Consider the following 18,403-nt stretch of genomic DNA (forward strand, 5'->3'; position numbering starts at 1 on the left):
AGTCATCTCATTCTTGTGAGCAGATAAAGTCAGATGCTTGTTCTGACTCCAGCATGCTCATCTGAACCTTGGGACCTGTTCTCATCAAAGACAGCAGCTGACTCCCCCCAGCCCCAGCCTTGGGCTCTGTAACAGAAATGTTTCAGTAGCAGCCAAACATCACTGCAGTCCTCAGATCACCACTCCTGCGAGCACTTGGCGTCTTCTGGCAAGTGTGAGAAATTTTGTATTCAGGGCACTATCTGAAATGTGTGATTTTTGCAGCAATACTGAATTACTGGGAGCTTCACCTTGGGGAGGGGAAGAACTGTCCTGTGGGAACAGCGCAGCTACGGCCTGTGCATTTACCTGTGTCACTAAACCAGAGGTATTCTGTGACTGCAGCTTTGGAAAGGCTTGTGGGGCTCTGGGCTGTTTCTGTCCCCAGCCCGTACTGCTGAGGTGCTGTCAGAGTGGCCCCCAGGAGCACCCTGCTGCACCTCTGCAGCAGCATTGAGTGTTGCTCTTTGGTGGGTTGTTGCTCTGTGGTTCATCATGCTCTGGTCTCGCTGACATGGGGCTGTTTGCCACCACTCAGCCTTGCTTGCCCTGCCCTCAGCCCTTGGCCAAGGTGAAGCCATGGCACTCCTGTGGCACCTTTATATGTCCCTTTTCATTAAAAAAATTCTGCGATGCATAAAAAACAAAGAAGTGGTTTGTTAGGGACTAGCTGTTTGTGATAGTAAAAGGATGGATTTGTGAATTTACACAGCACTAAATTGTTGTTTGGGGATCCTGTTTGTAGCATAGACTTTTTCTAAGAATTTGTGAATGCCTGTTTCAAGTTTCGTGGTTGGTTGGTTTGTTTTGTAATCTTAATATTCCCTTTGTAACACTGGGAATGTTCCTTTCCTTTTCTCCATCTTGTCTGACTGAAACCTTTTCAGGCATGAGCTGTCTTATGCAACATCCACAGAACACAGCACCAAGCAGTTATGGTTGGGATTGAGGAATACTGGTATTTCTGCATTATAAATAAAATGAAAATTAAGAGGAAGCAACCTCACCTTGAAAGTCAGACTTCCATCTAAAACTCTTTACTGGCTCAGAATGCAACATGAATCTAAGATTACAAAAAGAAAAAGATTAAAGGAAATGTTATGGTCTCTTTTCAGGGCCTATGTGTTTTCTTTCCATTTTTGATTGCACTTTGATCCTATTTTGTAGGAAAGCTAAGTATTTGCAAATCCAGGTGATGTCAGTTGGAGACATAGGTGTTCCGAGCACCTGAATATCAGCTATTTATCTCTGTCATCCGCACTCCTCCCTCAGCTTCCCCAGGCCAGTTAGCTACTTTTTGTTTGGGTCTTTAACATAGAAATGGATCAGAGAAAAATATTATTACAAAAAGGAAAAGCTTATAGACAGATGTCATTTCTTGAAAGAAATATTAATTTCTTTTTAAAAATCACCAGCTGCATCTTTTTGAAAACCACTGATTAGAGTCCCCACTGACATAATGCTCCCAGTACGTAGAGAGCTGTTGATCCAAGGACTTTAAAGTGCTAATAGATCTCTACCAAACAGAAGATATTTCGAATTCAACAGGCTTTATATTATCAGTGGCTAAAATGCTGCTATTCATACAGTACTAAACTGTTTATGATTTGACATTTGAGCTGATTAAAGATAGTTGAGAGAAATATTTTCAAGTTGTTTCTGTTTTGCAGAGCAAAGGACCCATTTTCTATTGCTGGCAAAATTACACAAAAAGTAACGTGCAGTCAGGAAGAGATCTACAATACCAGATAATGCTTTTATCTTAAAGGAACTCAGAGGTAGATAGAGAAGCAAGTCAGATATTTAAATAAACCATGGTCCAATGAGGTAGCCTGAGATGATGAAGTTTGCTCCTACCTCACATTCTCACCAGTTCTTGGCTGCAGCCTCCTTTTCTGGTCAAAACTCTTGAGAACTGAGCTGCCTTCAGCTGTGCTCAGTAACTCCCCAGGACGTGGGGATTGCCCAGAGGCGGCTATTGCAAAAACTTGGGAGTAGGAATTGAGAGGACAATGTAATAGTTGCATGTTCTTTCCTCCTTCTACTTGCCATGAACAATATGCATTCAGCAAATCCAGAACCAGCCTGTCGGTATTATTAAGCAGAGCAATATGGAGCAAGTGTTTCTTTCTGCTTATGGTAGGTGTGGGAAAGTAAAAGCAAGGAAGGTACAGCAGGGCTAGAAAAGTCATAACTACGGTTAGGGACTGGCCCTTGACAACAGAAAAGTTTAGCACGGTGTCAGTGTGAATCAGGCTCTTGACTTTATACATGCACAAATATTGAAAATATACAAAAGGCAAAGCAAACATTAACACAAGTTTTTTGTTTGGCATGTAGCACAAAATTGCCAAGCAATATCACAGCCAATCTTCCATTCCTCATGTATAGGTGTTTCTTAATGACTATGGATAGTAGCCAGTGTTTCACAGTTGAAGCAACTGTTATATCAGGGTTTGATATTCTTCCCTCTTGCAGACAATTCACATGGTGACAAGTATTCCCTGTAAAGCAGCCTGGACTGTATCCCAGAGATTGCCAGCCCCCACTGTATCATATTAATGAACCTGTACAGCTAAAAATAATTACAAATGCAAATTTGGTGAAAAGGAGTTTAATAGGGAAATTTCATGACTGCACTAGAGAAGTTGTGGTTTAGCACTAAGATAGGTCTGATTGCTTGAGCATGTGGGTGCTATGGTAACTCAGTTTCACCATTTGGAAGCACTTAAGCTCTAAACCACAGTATGCTGCACCCTCTTCCTTTTGAGTAGGGTTCTGTAGAAGAAAAACAGAAGTAAACAGCATGAGAGAAACCACAGAGCAGCAAAGGTGGTGTTAGCTGTAGTCGTACAAGTGGGTTACTGTAGTTAAAGTCCTATGAAGACTGAGGATGTCATTTAAAGTGCAGTGCAATTGATAGAAAAGCTTTCCTTCTGCTTGTTAAATACACAATATTCCTGTGTATTTATTTTAAGTTTGCAAGAACCATGTACATGACAAAAAGTATTTGAATTGCTGCTTTTAGTTTTTGTTCTACTTCAGGTTTACGGTTTTGAGAAATTCTAGGTATCATTGGTAACAAATTCCATGAAATTAGTATTTCTTGAGGGGAAATTTCTGATTTTCTCTGTGTTTTTATTTTTCTCTGGAAAAATTCAATTCTTAAATTTATTTTGCATAATCAGAATCAGAAAATTCATTTTTTTTAAATGGTCAGAAATATTTCATTTGATTTCAGGTTAATTGGGAAAAAAATATTATTTCAGTATTTTTCTTGTACTTTTCTTCTCATCCTTTCCTTAACACCAGGCTCTGTATGTTAGCAGAAATTATGCTTGGTATTAATTTATTTTAGCAGATGAATGTTGACAAACTTTGATGTTTGTACTTCCTCCTCTTTCCTGAGCCTGCAACATTGTGTTCCTCCTGCTATCTGCCAGCTATAAATTCTTCTAATTCCATCTCTTGTTTTTCTGTCTGGCACCCCATGTACTGATTGCTGGTTAATTTGAATTTTTTTCGCCTCTCCAAGCAGTAAATGCTGCATCACGCTTATAATTGACTGAAATTGAGACAGGAAGAGAGACAACTCCCATCCTGGAAGCTGGACAGCAAGGAGGCAGTCATAGATTTGGGAACCAAGAACATGCACTAATTTCAAAGGTCAATTTTTCATTAAAAAAATAATACCACATCCTACCATATTTAGCTGTAATGTAGGCATGCACTTACTCCTGAGGTGTGGTTTGCGGGAAGGACTGTGGCCCTTCCACAGTGCAATTCAGGTCTGAGCACTGGTAAGTGTAAAAGCCTTAGGCTCCCCAGCTATATACTTAACCCAAAGATTAAAGGTGGTAGGAAAGAGTGACAGGATCAGGGTCTTAGGTGACGATTGCAGTGTGTTAAGGAGCGATTTAGGGGGCAATTTTTAGTGAACTGGTATAAAAGGAAATATTTTTGAGGTCTAGTTGACAGGTGGTGTAGGGGCAACGGTTGGACTCGATGATCCATGAGGTCTCTTCCAACCTGGTTGATTCTGTGATTCTGTGATTCTGTGAATTCAAAGGAAACGATTTTGATTATCGTCTTGGAGAGTCAGAATGAATGTTACACCCTAATGTAGAAAGGAAACAATTGGCATTTCTCGAGCAAAACATTTTAGAATTTCTTTTAAATTAAAATCTACAGTTTCAACTTTTTATCCCTAATTTCTGGTGAAAATAAATATTGTAAATAATGCCTGTGGGAATAGAAATTCTATTATTTAGTTTTAATTCTCAGCTACAGTGAATGTATAACATTCCTATGATTGCTATAGGGCTATGAAGATTTTTATCAATTAGATTATGTGATTTATTAGATTAGATTTGGTGATTTTGTGGCTGCATCTTCAATGACCAGAAACATAGGCATTTTTTTTAGAACCCTCTGAAATGTCCCAGTTACCTGAGAAGTTTCTACATGTTAAACTCAAATGAGTAATTTGGTTTTTGACTCAGAGCATGCAAAATTTTCACATGTTTTTTAATGGAACTCTGTATGGCCATTCTTTTAATCAATTGTCAAAAACCAGCAGTCTTGTCCAGAAAACTGGGAACAGTTTTTTTGTTTTCCCCAGAGTATAGTGATAAAAATAAAGTGTAATTCTGCAGTCTGTGGATATGAAAGCACTTCAGCACACATGATCCTACCTATAAAATTTGAGGTGGTCCTCTGTGGTATAGAATTACTCAGATGTTTAAGTGTTTGCTAGCCTATTCATAAGTCTGCCCAGATCTATTTATAAAGTAGCAATGAATCCCTTTATTTCATGTTCTGCAGCAAAAGAAGCTAAGTAACATCTCTGGCCCTGATGCTCATTTACTTTAAGGTCCCTTTAGCTCGTTCTGCTGGCAGACAGCCAAGGGAGGCCTTAAAGTAGGTGTGAATTAAATCCTATCCCACTTGAAGTTTAAAAATAAATCAAAGAAGGGCGGCTGGCAGCATTTTGAAAGGCTCCTTGCCTTACTCACCCTTCAACCTTCCCACCAGGAACTGTTCTTTTTTTTGCCAATTTAGTATTGGCTTGCAGTGGAGGCCTGACTAATCGTCTGTTGCTCGCTTTGCTAGAAGACCCCCTCCCCAAAGAACTTTACCTCATCTGAACAAGTAGACCACCATCCTGTTGCTTTCTGTGCAGATGCCGAAGAGCCTCTGACCCTGCTGAAGCAGCTGCCTTCAGCTGCAAAAAGAGGGAAGACAAGAATCTGGACTTTACACTAGTGCTTTTTCCCGCTTTCGGTGTGAAGTGCTGCTTGGTGGGGGTTGCTGGGTGCTGTCCAATAAGTGCCGAAGGGCGGAGAGATCCTGGGAAAAGTGCAGCAGCTCTGCCAGAATCACTTAAGCATTTTTGCCTGGCAGGAAAAACCGTCCTGCCAATGGTTTTTGCCGACATGAGGCTGAGAGGGAAGGATTACTTCCTCTGCCCCTTCCACTAGGTCTGCAAAGACACGTGGAGTGCAGCTGGCTGTGAAGAGCCAGCTGGTTATGGGTACCATGCTAGATAAAACACCAAATGCACTGTTAGCAGAAAGGGATCCCCCCTTTCCACATTTCTCTATGCTGTGTGCCTCAAGGAATGCAATACTACAGCATTCCTCTGCTCAGAGGGGACTGCCTGAGCTACTTGGAACTGACTTGGAACACAGTGTCTTTTAACATATCCTAGGTCTGAGTTGTCTTCTGTTGAGTCACTTGGTCCTGCCAAGTAGAAAGCGTTTTCACTTTATTCTGTCTTTCCTGATAGGACAGCAGTGAGCCGTAACTTCTTACAGGGGTGCGACTACAGTTCACTGTAGCAAGTGCAGAGTCACTACTACAGCAGCGATATAGCAGCTCCTATACCTCCTAATGTGACCCGTACAGCCTGCTGTCACAGAATCACACAGAATCACAGAATCAATCAGGTTGGAAGAGACCTCAGGGATCATCGAGTCCAACCGTTGCCCTTACACCACCCTGTCAACTAGACCATGGCACTAAGTGCCATGTCCAGTCTTTTCTTAAACACATCCAGAGATGGGGACTCCACCACCTCCCTGGGCAGCCCATTCCAATGTCTAATAACCCTTTCTGAAAAGAAATTCTTCCTGATGTCCAACCTGAACCTCCCCTGGCGAAGCTTGTGGCTGTGTCCTCTTGTCCTATCGCTAGTTGCCCAGGAGAAGAGGCCAACTCCCACTTCACTACAACCTCCCTTCAGGTAGTTGTAGACTGCAATAAGGTCACCTCAGAGCCTCCTCTTCTCCAGGCTAAACAACCCCAGCTCCCTCAGCCGTTCCTCGTAGGTCAGACCCTCCAGACCCTTCACCAGCTTGGTCGCCCTCCTCTGGACTCGCTCCAACACCTCAACATCTTTCTTGAAGTGCGGGGCCCAGAACTGGACACAGTACTGAAGATGCGGCCTCACCAGTGCCGAGTAGAGAGGGACGATCACTTCCCTAGACCGGCTGGCTACACTATTCCTAATAGAGGCCAGGATGCCATTGGCCTTGTTGGCCACCTGGGCACACTGCTGGCTCATGTTTAGCCGGCTGTCGATCAGCACCCCCAGGTCTCTTTCCACCGGGCCGCTTTCTAACCACTCTTCCCCCAGCCTGTAGCGTTGCATGGGGTTGTTGTGGCCGAAGTGTAAGACCCGGCACTTGTTCTTGTTGAACCTCATGCAGTTGGTCCTTGGGGTTTGAAGTGTTTGACTTTTTTTTTTGTGGCCTGATTTCTTTCACAGTTTTTCTATTTCCTCTCCTTGTTGAACATTGAAAGGTTTCTTCAAAATACAGTAGTCCCATGTTTCACTCCCAAGGCCTCTATGTCTTTGAGCTTTCAGGAGAAAGGGTGGTCAGCTCATCTGTTTTAGGTGTACTTCCTTGACAGCCTGTCATCCCATCTAAAACTTTTCTTTCAAGCAGCAGCTGCACTCTGTCTGCCGACTGGTAGCCAGAGTGGAAAGGGAATGAAAGCGAGTAGCCAAGCTCCCACCTGCCTGTGGGATGTGCTGGTTGTATCATTTTGCAGAGCACCCAGCTAAGGCCAGGCTCAAACATTACTGATGGGTTGCAAATCTTTCAGGTAAGTCAGCAAGAACCAACCGGTAGCCAAATCAAGAGAAGGGAAAAGGAAACTTAGAGAAGTTCCTCAGTAGTAGGAACTTTCTATATACTTTAATTACACTATTGGGTTGTCTGAGCCTATCCTACACGTATTAGCTTAAAAAACATCTTATGGCTGAATGCCAGTTTAAGATTTGAGAAAAGGTTTGGGATAGTTCCTGTTTAAACCCAGACCAGCTGCTTAGTTTGGTGATCATCAAGCCTTTCATACCCACACAGCATGTTTATTTGGGGCTTGGACATCCTTATTAAATTTTTAAAGATATTCCTAGTTTTCAGCCTTCAAGATCTCCAGAGATGGTGTTTTAGAATATAAACATGAGCAAACAGCTGTGACTTGAGGTTAACTTTGCTAACCCAAGGTTAGCTCAGATATATTTGCTGTGGGACATTTTGGGAAAAATAAATTAATTGTAGCAATATGCCTGTTCATATTGGAGTAACACAGTCTGGTTTGTTGGGATCTTTCTTTATTTTCACTCAGTTTACCTAGTATCTCTCAATAAGTTTATATGGGGAAATGTATCTGGTTTGCTGTTTGAAAGGAGTTTTTTTAGTGTTCTGGTGCCACCTATTGAATTCTTTTCAACTGCATCCTATTCCATTGCTATAAAAAATCATAGAATAGAATCATAGAAGAGCAGGAGACCTTTAAAATGCTTAGAAGGACATAAAACTGCCATGAAATTATGTTAAAATGCTAGTGTTTATTTGGAGGGGGGAAAAGGGCAACCTAGGACTATTATTTTGCAAACTGTTTTAAGGAATGATCTGCTCTAGTTGACACTGGCCTGAGCAGGGCAGTTGGACTAGACGAATCTCTTGTGGTCACTTTCAGGCCTCGAGTTCTATGATTGTGGTAACATTTAGCATCTGTCACTGTGACTAGTGAGCAAATAAACCTCATGCTATGTTTAAACTCAGTAACATTATTCCTTACTTTACAAAGGTGAGGATGAGGAAAATGACTTTCACAGCAATCTTAAGGAAGTGAATGAGGCAAAGAGAAACACAACACTGTGACAACCTTACGAGCCCTCTTTTGCTCATATTACTTCACGTGGAAGAGGGAATCTTGAAGTATATATTTTTGCCTCCATCATGTTTGCATTAGAGATCAGTAAATAGTTTGAAAAGTATTTCTAAATGTTTCACTAATCTCTGAGCAGAGTTTCATTTAGGACTTTTTGTGCAACTAATTTTATTCTTTTCCTGGAAACAATTATTTAAGTGAAAGTTGATCTGTGTAAATTCTCATGGAAATTTAATTTTGGGCTTGAGGTACATTTAATGTACTGAACTGAAGTAAGATTTGGGAAGGAGGGAGAATAATTGATTCTTCAGCTGATAAGTTGTATTATGGAATTTAGAGTGACCAATTGCTAGGTTTCAGACACTGAGTTTAAAAAACATGAAGATACATTGAAAATGAATTGCTCATGGAAAATATGAATGAATATACGTGTTAGCTTTTACAAGGTTCCTTGGCAGTTTAATGTGTACAGTTGGATTATATAGTTGCTGTTAATAAATGTTCCAGTCCTTACCGGAGATTTCAGATGCTGAAGATACACTGATAGTTCAAAAGATCATCCATATTTTTGTTTCTTATCTGTAACATCTCTCCAGTTAGGAAGCTTCATCTGCTAACATTCTGTAGCTCTAAAAAGTATATACAGTCCTGTGTTTCAGTGGAGATATATAGAGATAAATGAGTTAACATACTAGAGCTGTTAATATAGTGGCTTCCAAACCCGTGTTACTCAGTCTGTTATCAGCCTGCTACATTTGTTACAGATTATATTCTTACAACTAAGAGCAATTTTATTTTGACAGTTTCATGGAATTTCAGACAAACTGTCAGCAGGCCCATATCCTCGTCTCGTGGACCAGATTTTAGGCAACACCCCTCTCCACTTCTATAAATGAAGAATGAAGTAGCTAGCTCTGTATTATTATTTTTAGCTGAGCTTTATTTGACTTCTGTTGATACTTTTCCTTTAAAATATCAGACTACTGGCTTTTTCTGAATTTTAATTTGTAGGAAGAGATATTGAATAATGTACAGTCCACAACAAATTCAACTGCTCACTATAAAAGTACATACAAGATTTTAGCTTTTGTTTACATTCATTTTTATATCATGGCTTATACACATTTTGTGACAGTTCTAAGCATAAAGAAATTGCTCACGCTCCCCAGGTGACTTTGTTGTCACTGGTCGTGGGTTTTTTAATGGCTGTTGTCAGTCTTCTGTATTGTCCATGTGGGGTGCAGAATCCATGGTGGCTACTGAGCAGCCAACACGTGTGCTGCTGCTTGTCAGTTCGATAAGGAGAAAATCTTTGGAGTCCCGGGAGATCTGCCTGTATTGAGCTTCTGTGTCAGACATGAGAGACATGGTTTGGATGCTGGGACGTGAACAGGACAACAGAACATGTGTCCTTCATAAGTAATGCAGTTTTTTGTATAAACCTGTTTTTTTGTTTTAAAGGTTGAAGGAGTTTATTTTCAGAAGAGTAAAGCTATAACAGTTGTGAAGTAACATGTAGGGAAGCTGAAGTAACAGAGAAATTATGAACAGTGAAGTACTATCTGAAAAACACACACGCCAAAAAAAAAAAAAAATCCAGGAAGGAAACATAGTGGGAAAGAACCTGGTAGAAAAGGGAGAGAAAGGAGGAGCCAAACGGGCGGGTGAAACTTTGTGGATGGTCACAGCAAGGAATGTGTGAACAAGTAAAAGTTTGTTCCTTGCTGAAAGTATAGCAGGCCGTGTTAGAGACGTCTTGGAACAGGCATGCTTTTGGGATGGCTTTCAGGATTCTTATGTCAAAGTGGAAGCTTCTAGTCCTCAAAATGAGTAAAAGGCATAGTGATGAGAACAAACTCACAGTTCCAGCCATTGCCATTATTTTTGTCTCTCTCGGAACAGAAATTTTACATTACACAACTACAAAATATTTTGGATCAGGATTTCAAAGCAGAGTGTAAAAGTGAAGCTTGTTTTTATAAGTGTGAAAAGATCATAGCTCCCAGCTCAAGTCAGGAGGTAATTTATAACCTGGAGATAAGAGTTATTTGGAGACATTCTTAAATATCAGCAGGATGGTCCAGGAAGTGTGCTGCCATTTAGAAATTAATATTAGGGAAAGTAAACGGATTTCAGGAATGCTGAGGCTTGGCTTTCCAGCTCTCGTATAGTGAGGATTATAGACAGGTAGGATTTTTGTTGACAACAGAATTAGTGTTGGTCTCTCTTCTTAACAATAAAGTCATTCTTCGTTCAGCGAAAAGTCACCATCTGTTTGTTGATATTTCTTGTGGTTATATACACTGCTGTGTGATGATGCAAAAGATTTTGAGGGTTTTAGCTTTTGGTATTGCAAAATACATTGTTAAACCTGAAAAGATTTAAGTATCCCCTAGTCAAATCTGTCCTGAGAAACATGGTTCAGAGAAAGCCTTACAAACCATTGGCCTTTGTCTGCTATAGATGATCTTCTCACTTACATGCATTGCTCACCTGGTATCTTTTCCCCACTGTGCAACAGGAGATGAAAATCTGGCAAATGCCAGCTCTCCCTCCCCTGTGTCACCTCCACCTGCACGCTCCACATCACTCTCACCTCCAGGCACCACTGAAGGTAACAGTGAATTTGGGACCATGGCATTGCTGCTCCTGTTTTAGCTGAACTGGCATCTACTTCCATCATACATTGGTTAACTGATCACTGTTAAAGCAGTCTGGTGGTTCATGTTGTCTGAGGTCAATTATATTACAGCAAAAATTGTTAGTGTGATGAGGACATATTTTGGTTTTTTATTTTAATTAAATCAAAGGTGGGGATTTGAAACACACTTTTCAAAGAAAGTGATTAGAACTCAAGCTATAACATGCTGTAGTTATGAGTTCATGTTTTCCTTATGGACACCCCTTCCCCTTGAGCTCTCAGATGAGAGTTTCATGCTGAGCTGCCACAGTGGCACTTTCCTGCAATTCATGCAGAACTCCTTGGGCACCACAGCAGTATCCGATGATTGTGGGAAGAGGGTCCTTCCTGGGTCAACAATGTGAAACAAAACCACCCCAATCAGTCTGGGCTTTTTCCAAGCTGCACATTAATTCACCCCCTTCAGCTGGTGTTTTCAAACACCTGAAATCAGTGCATCCCCCACACCTTGCCAAAGGGTGATAAACTCTCTTCACCACAAGTGCAGCCCAGATATGTTGGTGGGAATTTGGAATTAGTGGTCTTGCAGAACTAGTCGCAAACCATGTTCTTGTAATAAATCCAAGCAGATGTGTTGCACAGCCTGTGCAGGAACTGCAGAGCAATGTAAACATGATTTTTTTCCGCTAGTGCTGGAGGGAGAAAGATAATTCAGAGAGCAGCTGGCAGCCTTTCTGCTTGCAATGAGCTTCTCACTTACATGCATTGCTCACCTGATGATATTTTTTCCCCACTGTGCAGCAGGAGATGAAAATCTGGCAAATGCCAGCTCTCCCTCCCCTGTGTCACCTCCACCTGCACGCTCCACATCACTCTCACCTCCAGGCACCACTGAAGGTAATGGTGAATTTGGGACCGCGGCGTTGCTGCTCTTCTCCTGTTTCAGCTGAACTGGCATCCACCACAGCCTTCCTGATGCTGTCTCCACCCCTCAGGCTGCACAGCACAGACTCCTGGCACAAGGAAAAGTGATTTTTAATGTGGACAATATCAGTCCACGTATCATATGCTTGATATTTTGGGGGTCTGGTTGTTGCTACGTGCCACTTAATATTACTTAAGAATGTGTGATTCCCTGGGGAAAGCTCAGCTGATAGTTGGGAGGAAGGAATGTTTCTTTTTATATTTTTGGCATATGATTGTGTTTAGTTCCTTGGAAGTTTAATTTACACTTTCTCTCTCTCTTTTTTTTTTTTTTTAGGAGTTGAGTCAGCAACGACTACACCTGGTAAGAAACTTTTAATTTACATGACAGAACTGCATTGATGTTTTATGATAATTTCTTCTTTCCTTTTCCTGTGCAGTTATCTCGCAGAGTGTGTACTGCCTTTTCATTGAGCCCAGTGAAATACACTGTCTTAAGAGGCAAGAATATCAGACAAGTCTGATTTTGAGTCATGAATCTGAGTATATTTTAAAACACAGCTTTTAGCATGAAAGAGGTGCAGTCAGCACCAAAAAGGATTATACTTACTGGATGTTCAGCTGGCACCTGTTGGACCCCCTAACACCTTGAGCGTTCGGTGTGCCTTTGCTTACTAACAAATTCACAGTGCCTCAGTACGAGAGTGCTCCAGCACAGCAGTGCTGTGTTGTGTGCAGCTTTGTGTCCCTCCTTGACCCTCCCTCCGAAGCATTAATGAAACTGCTGTACCTCTCACCACAGGCGTCTTTCCTGCAGACAGCACATACCTCTCCACGCATGCAGGCTCCACCCCTGCCATGGGATTCAGCAACCCACCACGCAGCAGCACTGCTGCCCTCACCACACGCACTCCCATTGCCTTCAAGAATGCTTCATCAGGTTTGCTGTGTTCCTTTAGATGCCACTCACTGCTCTCTGAACTGTAGGGGAAAACTAAGTAATTCAGCCTCAGGGTAGCCTTTTCCCAGCTTATGGTTCATCAAATAGAAAAGGTAATTTGCAATTTGTTGTAGTGGCAACACCAGAATTATTTCCAGGATCTGATATACTTTGATACTTTGTAGTCATCACAGTAGTATCAAAATGCCAGCTGTTGTGAATGAGGCTGTTGCCAAAGCAAGAGCAATAGGAATGGACGTAAAGAGAATGTAGGAACCTGTCAGTGGTTTATAAGCAGGGAGAAAAATACTGAGAATATAGTAAGTAATATAGTGAGCAAGTTATGTAATCTAGCAAAGGAACACTACTGTAGTGCTTGTTTCTGAAAGAGCACAAGCACTATTCATAATCGTGTTTTACTATAAGAACATAGCAAAATGTTTTAGTTTTTCCCAGTTCACAATTATTAACGCCATTTTTATGTTGACTCCATCCTGGATTATGCCTAAATGACAAAAAACCCTTGTCCTTGTACATTGCAAAATTCGTTAGTAAGTGGTGTATTCCTGAAAGATTGCTTTCTATTTAAAGACTCATTTTCTGTTTTATTGGATATATTAACATGATTTTTCTTTCAGCACTCTTCTCTAAATTACAAAAATCCTGGAATAAAAAAAAAAAGAAGAGAAGGCCTGTAGTATAAGGCATTTCTGATGATATAGCCATATGTAATAATGAATTTTTACTTTTTAATGCTGATATGTTGTTTATTTCCTTACAGATGATTACAATTCAACATCCTTGCACAGCACCATCTCACCAGTCAGCATGCCAGCAAACACTGGGATCATCCCCACTCACACAATAGGTGACAAACTTGCACACAGTTATTGCAATTATGATCCTGCAATCACAGACATTCTATTAGAATTGAGGGAATTTGTTTTGAATTTCTTTTATCAAACTTAAGCATAGAGAATAGGCATACAACTTCATTAACCTTCAGGGGTTTTTTAGGAATCTTATTAACAGTTTCTGAGTAATATTAAAGGTACCAGATTTGCTACTTGTCAAGCAAGTGAAAAATATAAATTATTTCCACACAGTAGCATAGTAGGAGAGTAAATCTGTCAATTACCGTGTCAGTACTCAGATATTCACAGAAAATTGCCCAAGCAGCAGAGAATACATCCACAGATCTGTGTGCTTCTCTGTTTTCCAGTGGCTTCCCTTTTGTTTTCGCTCAGCATTGACATTTTCTTGGGATCTAATATTCAAGCACTTACACAAGTTATTATTGCAATTGAGTTGTAAGGAATTACTCAGGTTCAGAAAATATATGTGTGTGCTTGAGCAAAGTACATCCAGGAGTTGGACTCTTACCATCTTTGTAAACTGCCCTTCAAGTAGCTGTAGGCTGCTGTCAGCTCTTTGACAGTCTGAGCTTAGCTTTTAGTTGTTGGTCTTCTGCCCCTAACCATCTTGGTAACTCTCCACTGGACCCTCTCTGTTTACCCTCTTGTTAGGGGCACTACTGAGCCAGGTGACTCGCATCCTGGAGGGATGCAAATCTAGGGCCTATCTTCTACAAAATAAATCAGATATCAGTCTCTTTTGGTAATACTTATACCTTAGTATATTTTAAGTAATTGTTTTCAGGATGAAGTTCTTTGCTCAAGCTTCCGTACAGGTTTTCTAAATACCAGCTCGTAATTTCTTTTGGGTATTTCAGTGTAAACATAGTTGTAAAATTATCTGTACTGTTGCATAAATCTCTTTCCAAAGGTGAGAGTAGCTCTGCAAAAAGTAGGTAAATTTTGTTTCTTTAGTGACATTGGATACTGTTCAGTTAACCATTCCACAGCATAAGTATCCTGGGAAACTGCTGTAGCTTGTCATACCGCTATGAGAATGTGTGATTTTGGAATATTCTTGTGTAACTCTGTATGCAGAAATGTTATTAATAACTAGTTTGATTTGTAGTCAGTGGTGTCATTGGAAAATGATGAAAGACACATGATCCCTAAAATAACTAGTTAAAAAATGGGGTTATATGTAGCTGATTTTTTCTTCACTTTTTCAAATGTGAGTGGAGTGCTAAATACAATTACTTGTATTGAATGTATTGAATGAAGAGTTTTGGGCAGTACCGATCACCTTCCTCCAATGCTCTGTGAAAAAAAACCCCAAACCTGCTGAGCTTCACCTTCATTTTCTTTTCTTTTCTTATAGAAGCTCCCATAGTGACAACTGAAGAACCTTGTGGTAAGAACCAAACCCCTTATTTTCTGAGTCCTGAAATTTAACCAAATCTGTAAACTCAAATACAGAAAACTGATCAGTAAAACTGATCAGTTAGCATCTCAGGTTTATTTTATTAACTCTCTTCCAATTCTGGAAGAGTAAGATTAAAGTTATTAATGTTTCCGGTCTTCTCATCTCCATTTACAGGTCTGTTAAATTGCCCTGCGCTGGGCTGTTGACATGAGGGCTGCAGAAAAGATCTGCCTTCATTCCATTAGCCCTCTCTAATTTTTCCCCATCATGCTGATAATCACATGCTGCAAACTGCAGCTCATAGCTAAAGTAAAACTAAAGTTTGGACATTAGTTCATCTCTCTTCAAAATTAGAGACCTCTCCTTTCTAATTTTCAGGAACAGACTAGAGCCATTATTTACTAGATGGTTATGAAATGCTTTGAATAAGAAAATTCAAAATTTCTGTTTGAACAAATAATTCAGTGTGTCAAAACAAAGTATTTCACTTTGAACTGACATCTTAAATTAAAGCAAATCTGTTTCTGGAATGTTCATCTTTTTAATTCTTCAGTTTTCATAACTAGAGAATTATTTAAAAGAATATTTTCCTAAGGAAATTTTCTGTTTTGACTAAACAGTTTTTTAAAGTAAAAGATAAATAAGAAGTAAAAATAAAGAGTAAGGAGCAGCTAATTTTTCTGTATTTTCTGATTCTTAAAACACATATGGTGCTGGGGGTGCCGTAAAACATTTAATGGTTCTTAAAAATTGTCATAAAATCATTGTTTGCTGTTTTATCTTTTTCTTTCAGATGATGATATTGACCACAGCATACGAAGTGTAAAAGATGAGAATAACATGGCTGAAGTTACACTGAAAAATCTCAGAAAAAACAGAGAATATGTTATTATGGGGACTGAAAAGAACTTAACTGTGAATTCCGGGACCTATACAATAAAACTTGAGAGATGCATGAGATACACAGTTAAAGTTAAAGATTGTGCAGACACATATCTTACTATTCCGCCTGGTAGGTATAGAAGGGTTTTAACAGTTGTTTGGGGGGTTTTGTTTTTTGTTTGTTTCTTTGTTTGTTTTTGACTTGCAGTAATTCAGCTTTCCTGGATTTCTTAGTCTGTTATCTCTTTTCAGATAATCAGACAGAAGGTTTTAATACTTTGTGCTTGGTTTGCAAGATATTTTGCATTTTGAAGTTGCACCTTAAAACCTCACAGTATTTTCTTAAAGTAGGATGTAAAAAAATGTGATTTGCTCATTGTAAAGGAAAAAAGGGAACTTCAACTATGTTGGCCATGTGCACCATGGTTAGCAGTAGCAAGACCAGCCAGCACTTGAAAGGTGCAATTTATGCTGGATGTTTTGTTCACTCAAGAGATTCTTGGATTAAAAGTTTCATTTATCATTTGAATACCAGCATTGTATTTATATCATGTAGACTTTTTCAATTTTTACTTTCCATTTCTTGTTAAATTCTTTGTATATTATTCTGTGCCAGTTGTATCTTCATATTGCAGATCAAGTCAATAAATATAAAAGAAGAAATTGCTATTTAAAGAATCAATATAGCCAATGTCACAGTGACATATAATACTAATCCCTTTCAGAGAGCAGCAAGAATCCTTTCAAAGTTGAGAATGAATCCAGCACATCTGCAAAGTTATGTTGGGAAAAGTCACTTGCCTGTGCTAGTGTCACTGTTAGCTGCAAAGGTAAGGCACTTCTAAGATATTTTAAAAGTTGATTATTTATTTATTTATTTATTTTTAAAAGCAATGTTGATGTTGTCTTTTGGTGAGTAACTAGCAGATTGAAATTAATGGTGCCAGTTTGAGGGAAGGGCTGTTCAGAATTTCTAGTATCACCAGGTTGGTGCTGGTGTCCCCACACACTGCAGATCTGGGGAAAGTTCAAACCCAGAGAGCTCATTTCCTGAGTTTACCAGCTTCACAAATTGCAGACTTCTGAAGATTTTTGAGGTCCTGCTTGATGGTCTGAAGGGGAGATGAGAGTCTGGAAATCCTGCAATCTGTGGGTCTGCTGTGAGCTGATCCCTTGCAGACTATATGGGCTGCTGGCTCTGCAGGCTCCTGTATGGCGAGAATCCGAGCTCTCTGCTCTTGGAGCTGGCCAGACTGAGGAGATGCTGGTTCAAAGGCAGCTAGTGTGGTAGGGAAGATATGGATGCCGGATGTCCTCATGTGTCCCAGAAAAATGCATGATGAATGGCTGGGGCTGGAGATTTCACGTTTCAGGGAGCTGAAGAGCTAAGAAGCCACGCCAGGGTTCTGCCAGACTCCCATGAAATGTTTTGATTTCTATGGAAAACTGTTTTCTTAGAAAGTCAAATCATATGAGCTTTACTGATGAAAAGTAAAGATCTATGCAAACTAAGTTAGTATAAAAGAACCTAAAACCTAGTCGCTGGATTAGGTTGTACACTTTTCTGTTTGGGATATTATGATAGTTTGTTACAAATTATATTGAATAAATATGGTAGAGAAAATCCCAGTTAAAATGGTACCATGTACTTTTGGAGTTGTGAAAAATATTGATAAAATTCTTTTTGTGTCTACAGGTTTACCAAAGGTTACAGTATCAAATCAAACTTGTGAAGAGCTGAACGCTTTATCACCCAACCATAAGTACACCTGCACTGGTACCGTACGTTTTTTTGAAAAGGGCGTTGTCAACCAAAGCTTCACCATAACAACAGATTATGGTCGTAAGTGTAATGCTTATTTTTGCTTTGTGCTCCACATATTTCTGGAAAACCCTACTATGAATCCCAGTAACTGTGTTTTCTGGGGTTGAAGATATATTTTGAACAGCATTCTTGGCCACTCTCGGATTCTCCTCCAGGTCCTCCTGCCTGGTCTTCTCCCCTTGTGGTTGTTCTTTGGCTGCAAGTCACAGTTTTCCTTTCCCTCGCCAGCCCGAGCGTTGGTCTTCCACTCTGATGCGGCCTTCTCCTTCTCTCAGACATTGTGATTATTCTTTTGGTTTTGAGGGTGAGAACATGGCCAAATGCAAGGAAGTTTGAATAAAGAAAAAAAAAAGTGCAGGTCTAGTCAAAACCAAGTGTTAAATTCTTGAAGAAAGATGTGATAGAGCAGTTGAAAAGAATGTCTCCAGATAAAATGGTGTGTTCTTCCAAAGTATTGTCCTTGAAAATAGCTTAGCTTTTTCTTTCTGAATTAAGAATAACCTAAATCAAGTAACCTACAAATAAAAATTCAGGCCAAACATTTAAAGATTGTAAAAATTATAAGGAAATCAAAACAATGTATAATATTTGGAAATGTTGGACAATTTTAGTAATATGTGATATTCCTATGTTCACCTTGTCCTGAATTAATTAAGTTTATGAAATTACTCTAATATTATGCTTTTACATA

General features: G+C 39.9%; 1 protein-coding gene across 1 annotated transcript in view; it reads left to right on the forward strand.

The window, feature by feature from the left end:
* The window catches only part of PTPRC (protein tyrosine phosphatase receptor type C), a 71,357-nt gene that overhangs the window by 27,686 nt on the left and 25,268 nt on the right, over positions 1–18,403 (forward strand). The window contains exons 3-11 of the mRNA XM_068406615.1: positions 10,745–10,825; positions 11,666–11,761; positions 12,126–12,152; positions 12,591–12,728; positions 13,510–13,596; positions 14,961–14,993; positions 15,799–16,017; positions 16,613–16,717; positions 17,584–17,730. Coding sequence (XP_068262716.1) covers positions 10,745–10,825; positions 11,666–11,761; positions 12,126–12,152; positions 12,591–12,728; positions 13,510–13,596; positions 14,961–14,993; positions 15,799–16,017; positions 16,613–16,717; positions 17,584–17,730 — 933 coding nt within the window. The remainder of the gene's footprint in view (positions 1–10,744; positions 10,826–11,665; positions 11,762–12,125; positions 12,153–12,590; positions 12,729–13,509; positions 13,597–14,960; positions 14,994–15,798; positions 16,018–16,612; positions 16,718–17,583; positions 17,731–18,403) is intronic.

The sequence above is a fragment of the Nyctibius grandis genome, chromosome 8 (genome assembly GCF_013368605.1).
Source record: "Nyctibius grandis isolate bNycGra1 chromosome 8, bNycGra1.pri, whole genome shotgun sequence".
Classification (NCBI taxonomy): Eukaryota; Metazoa; Chordata; class Aves; order Nyctibiiformes; family Nyctibiidae; genus Nyctibius; species Nyctibius grandis.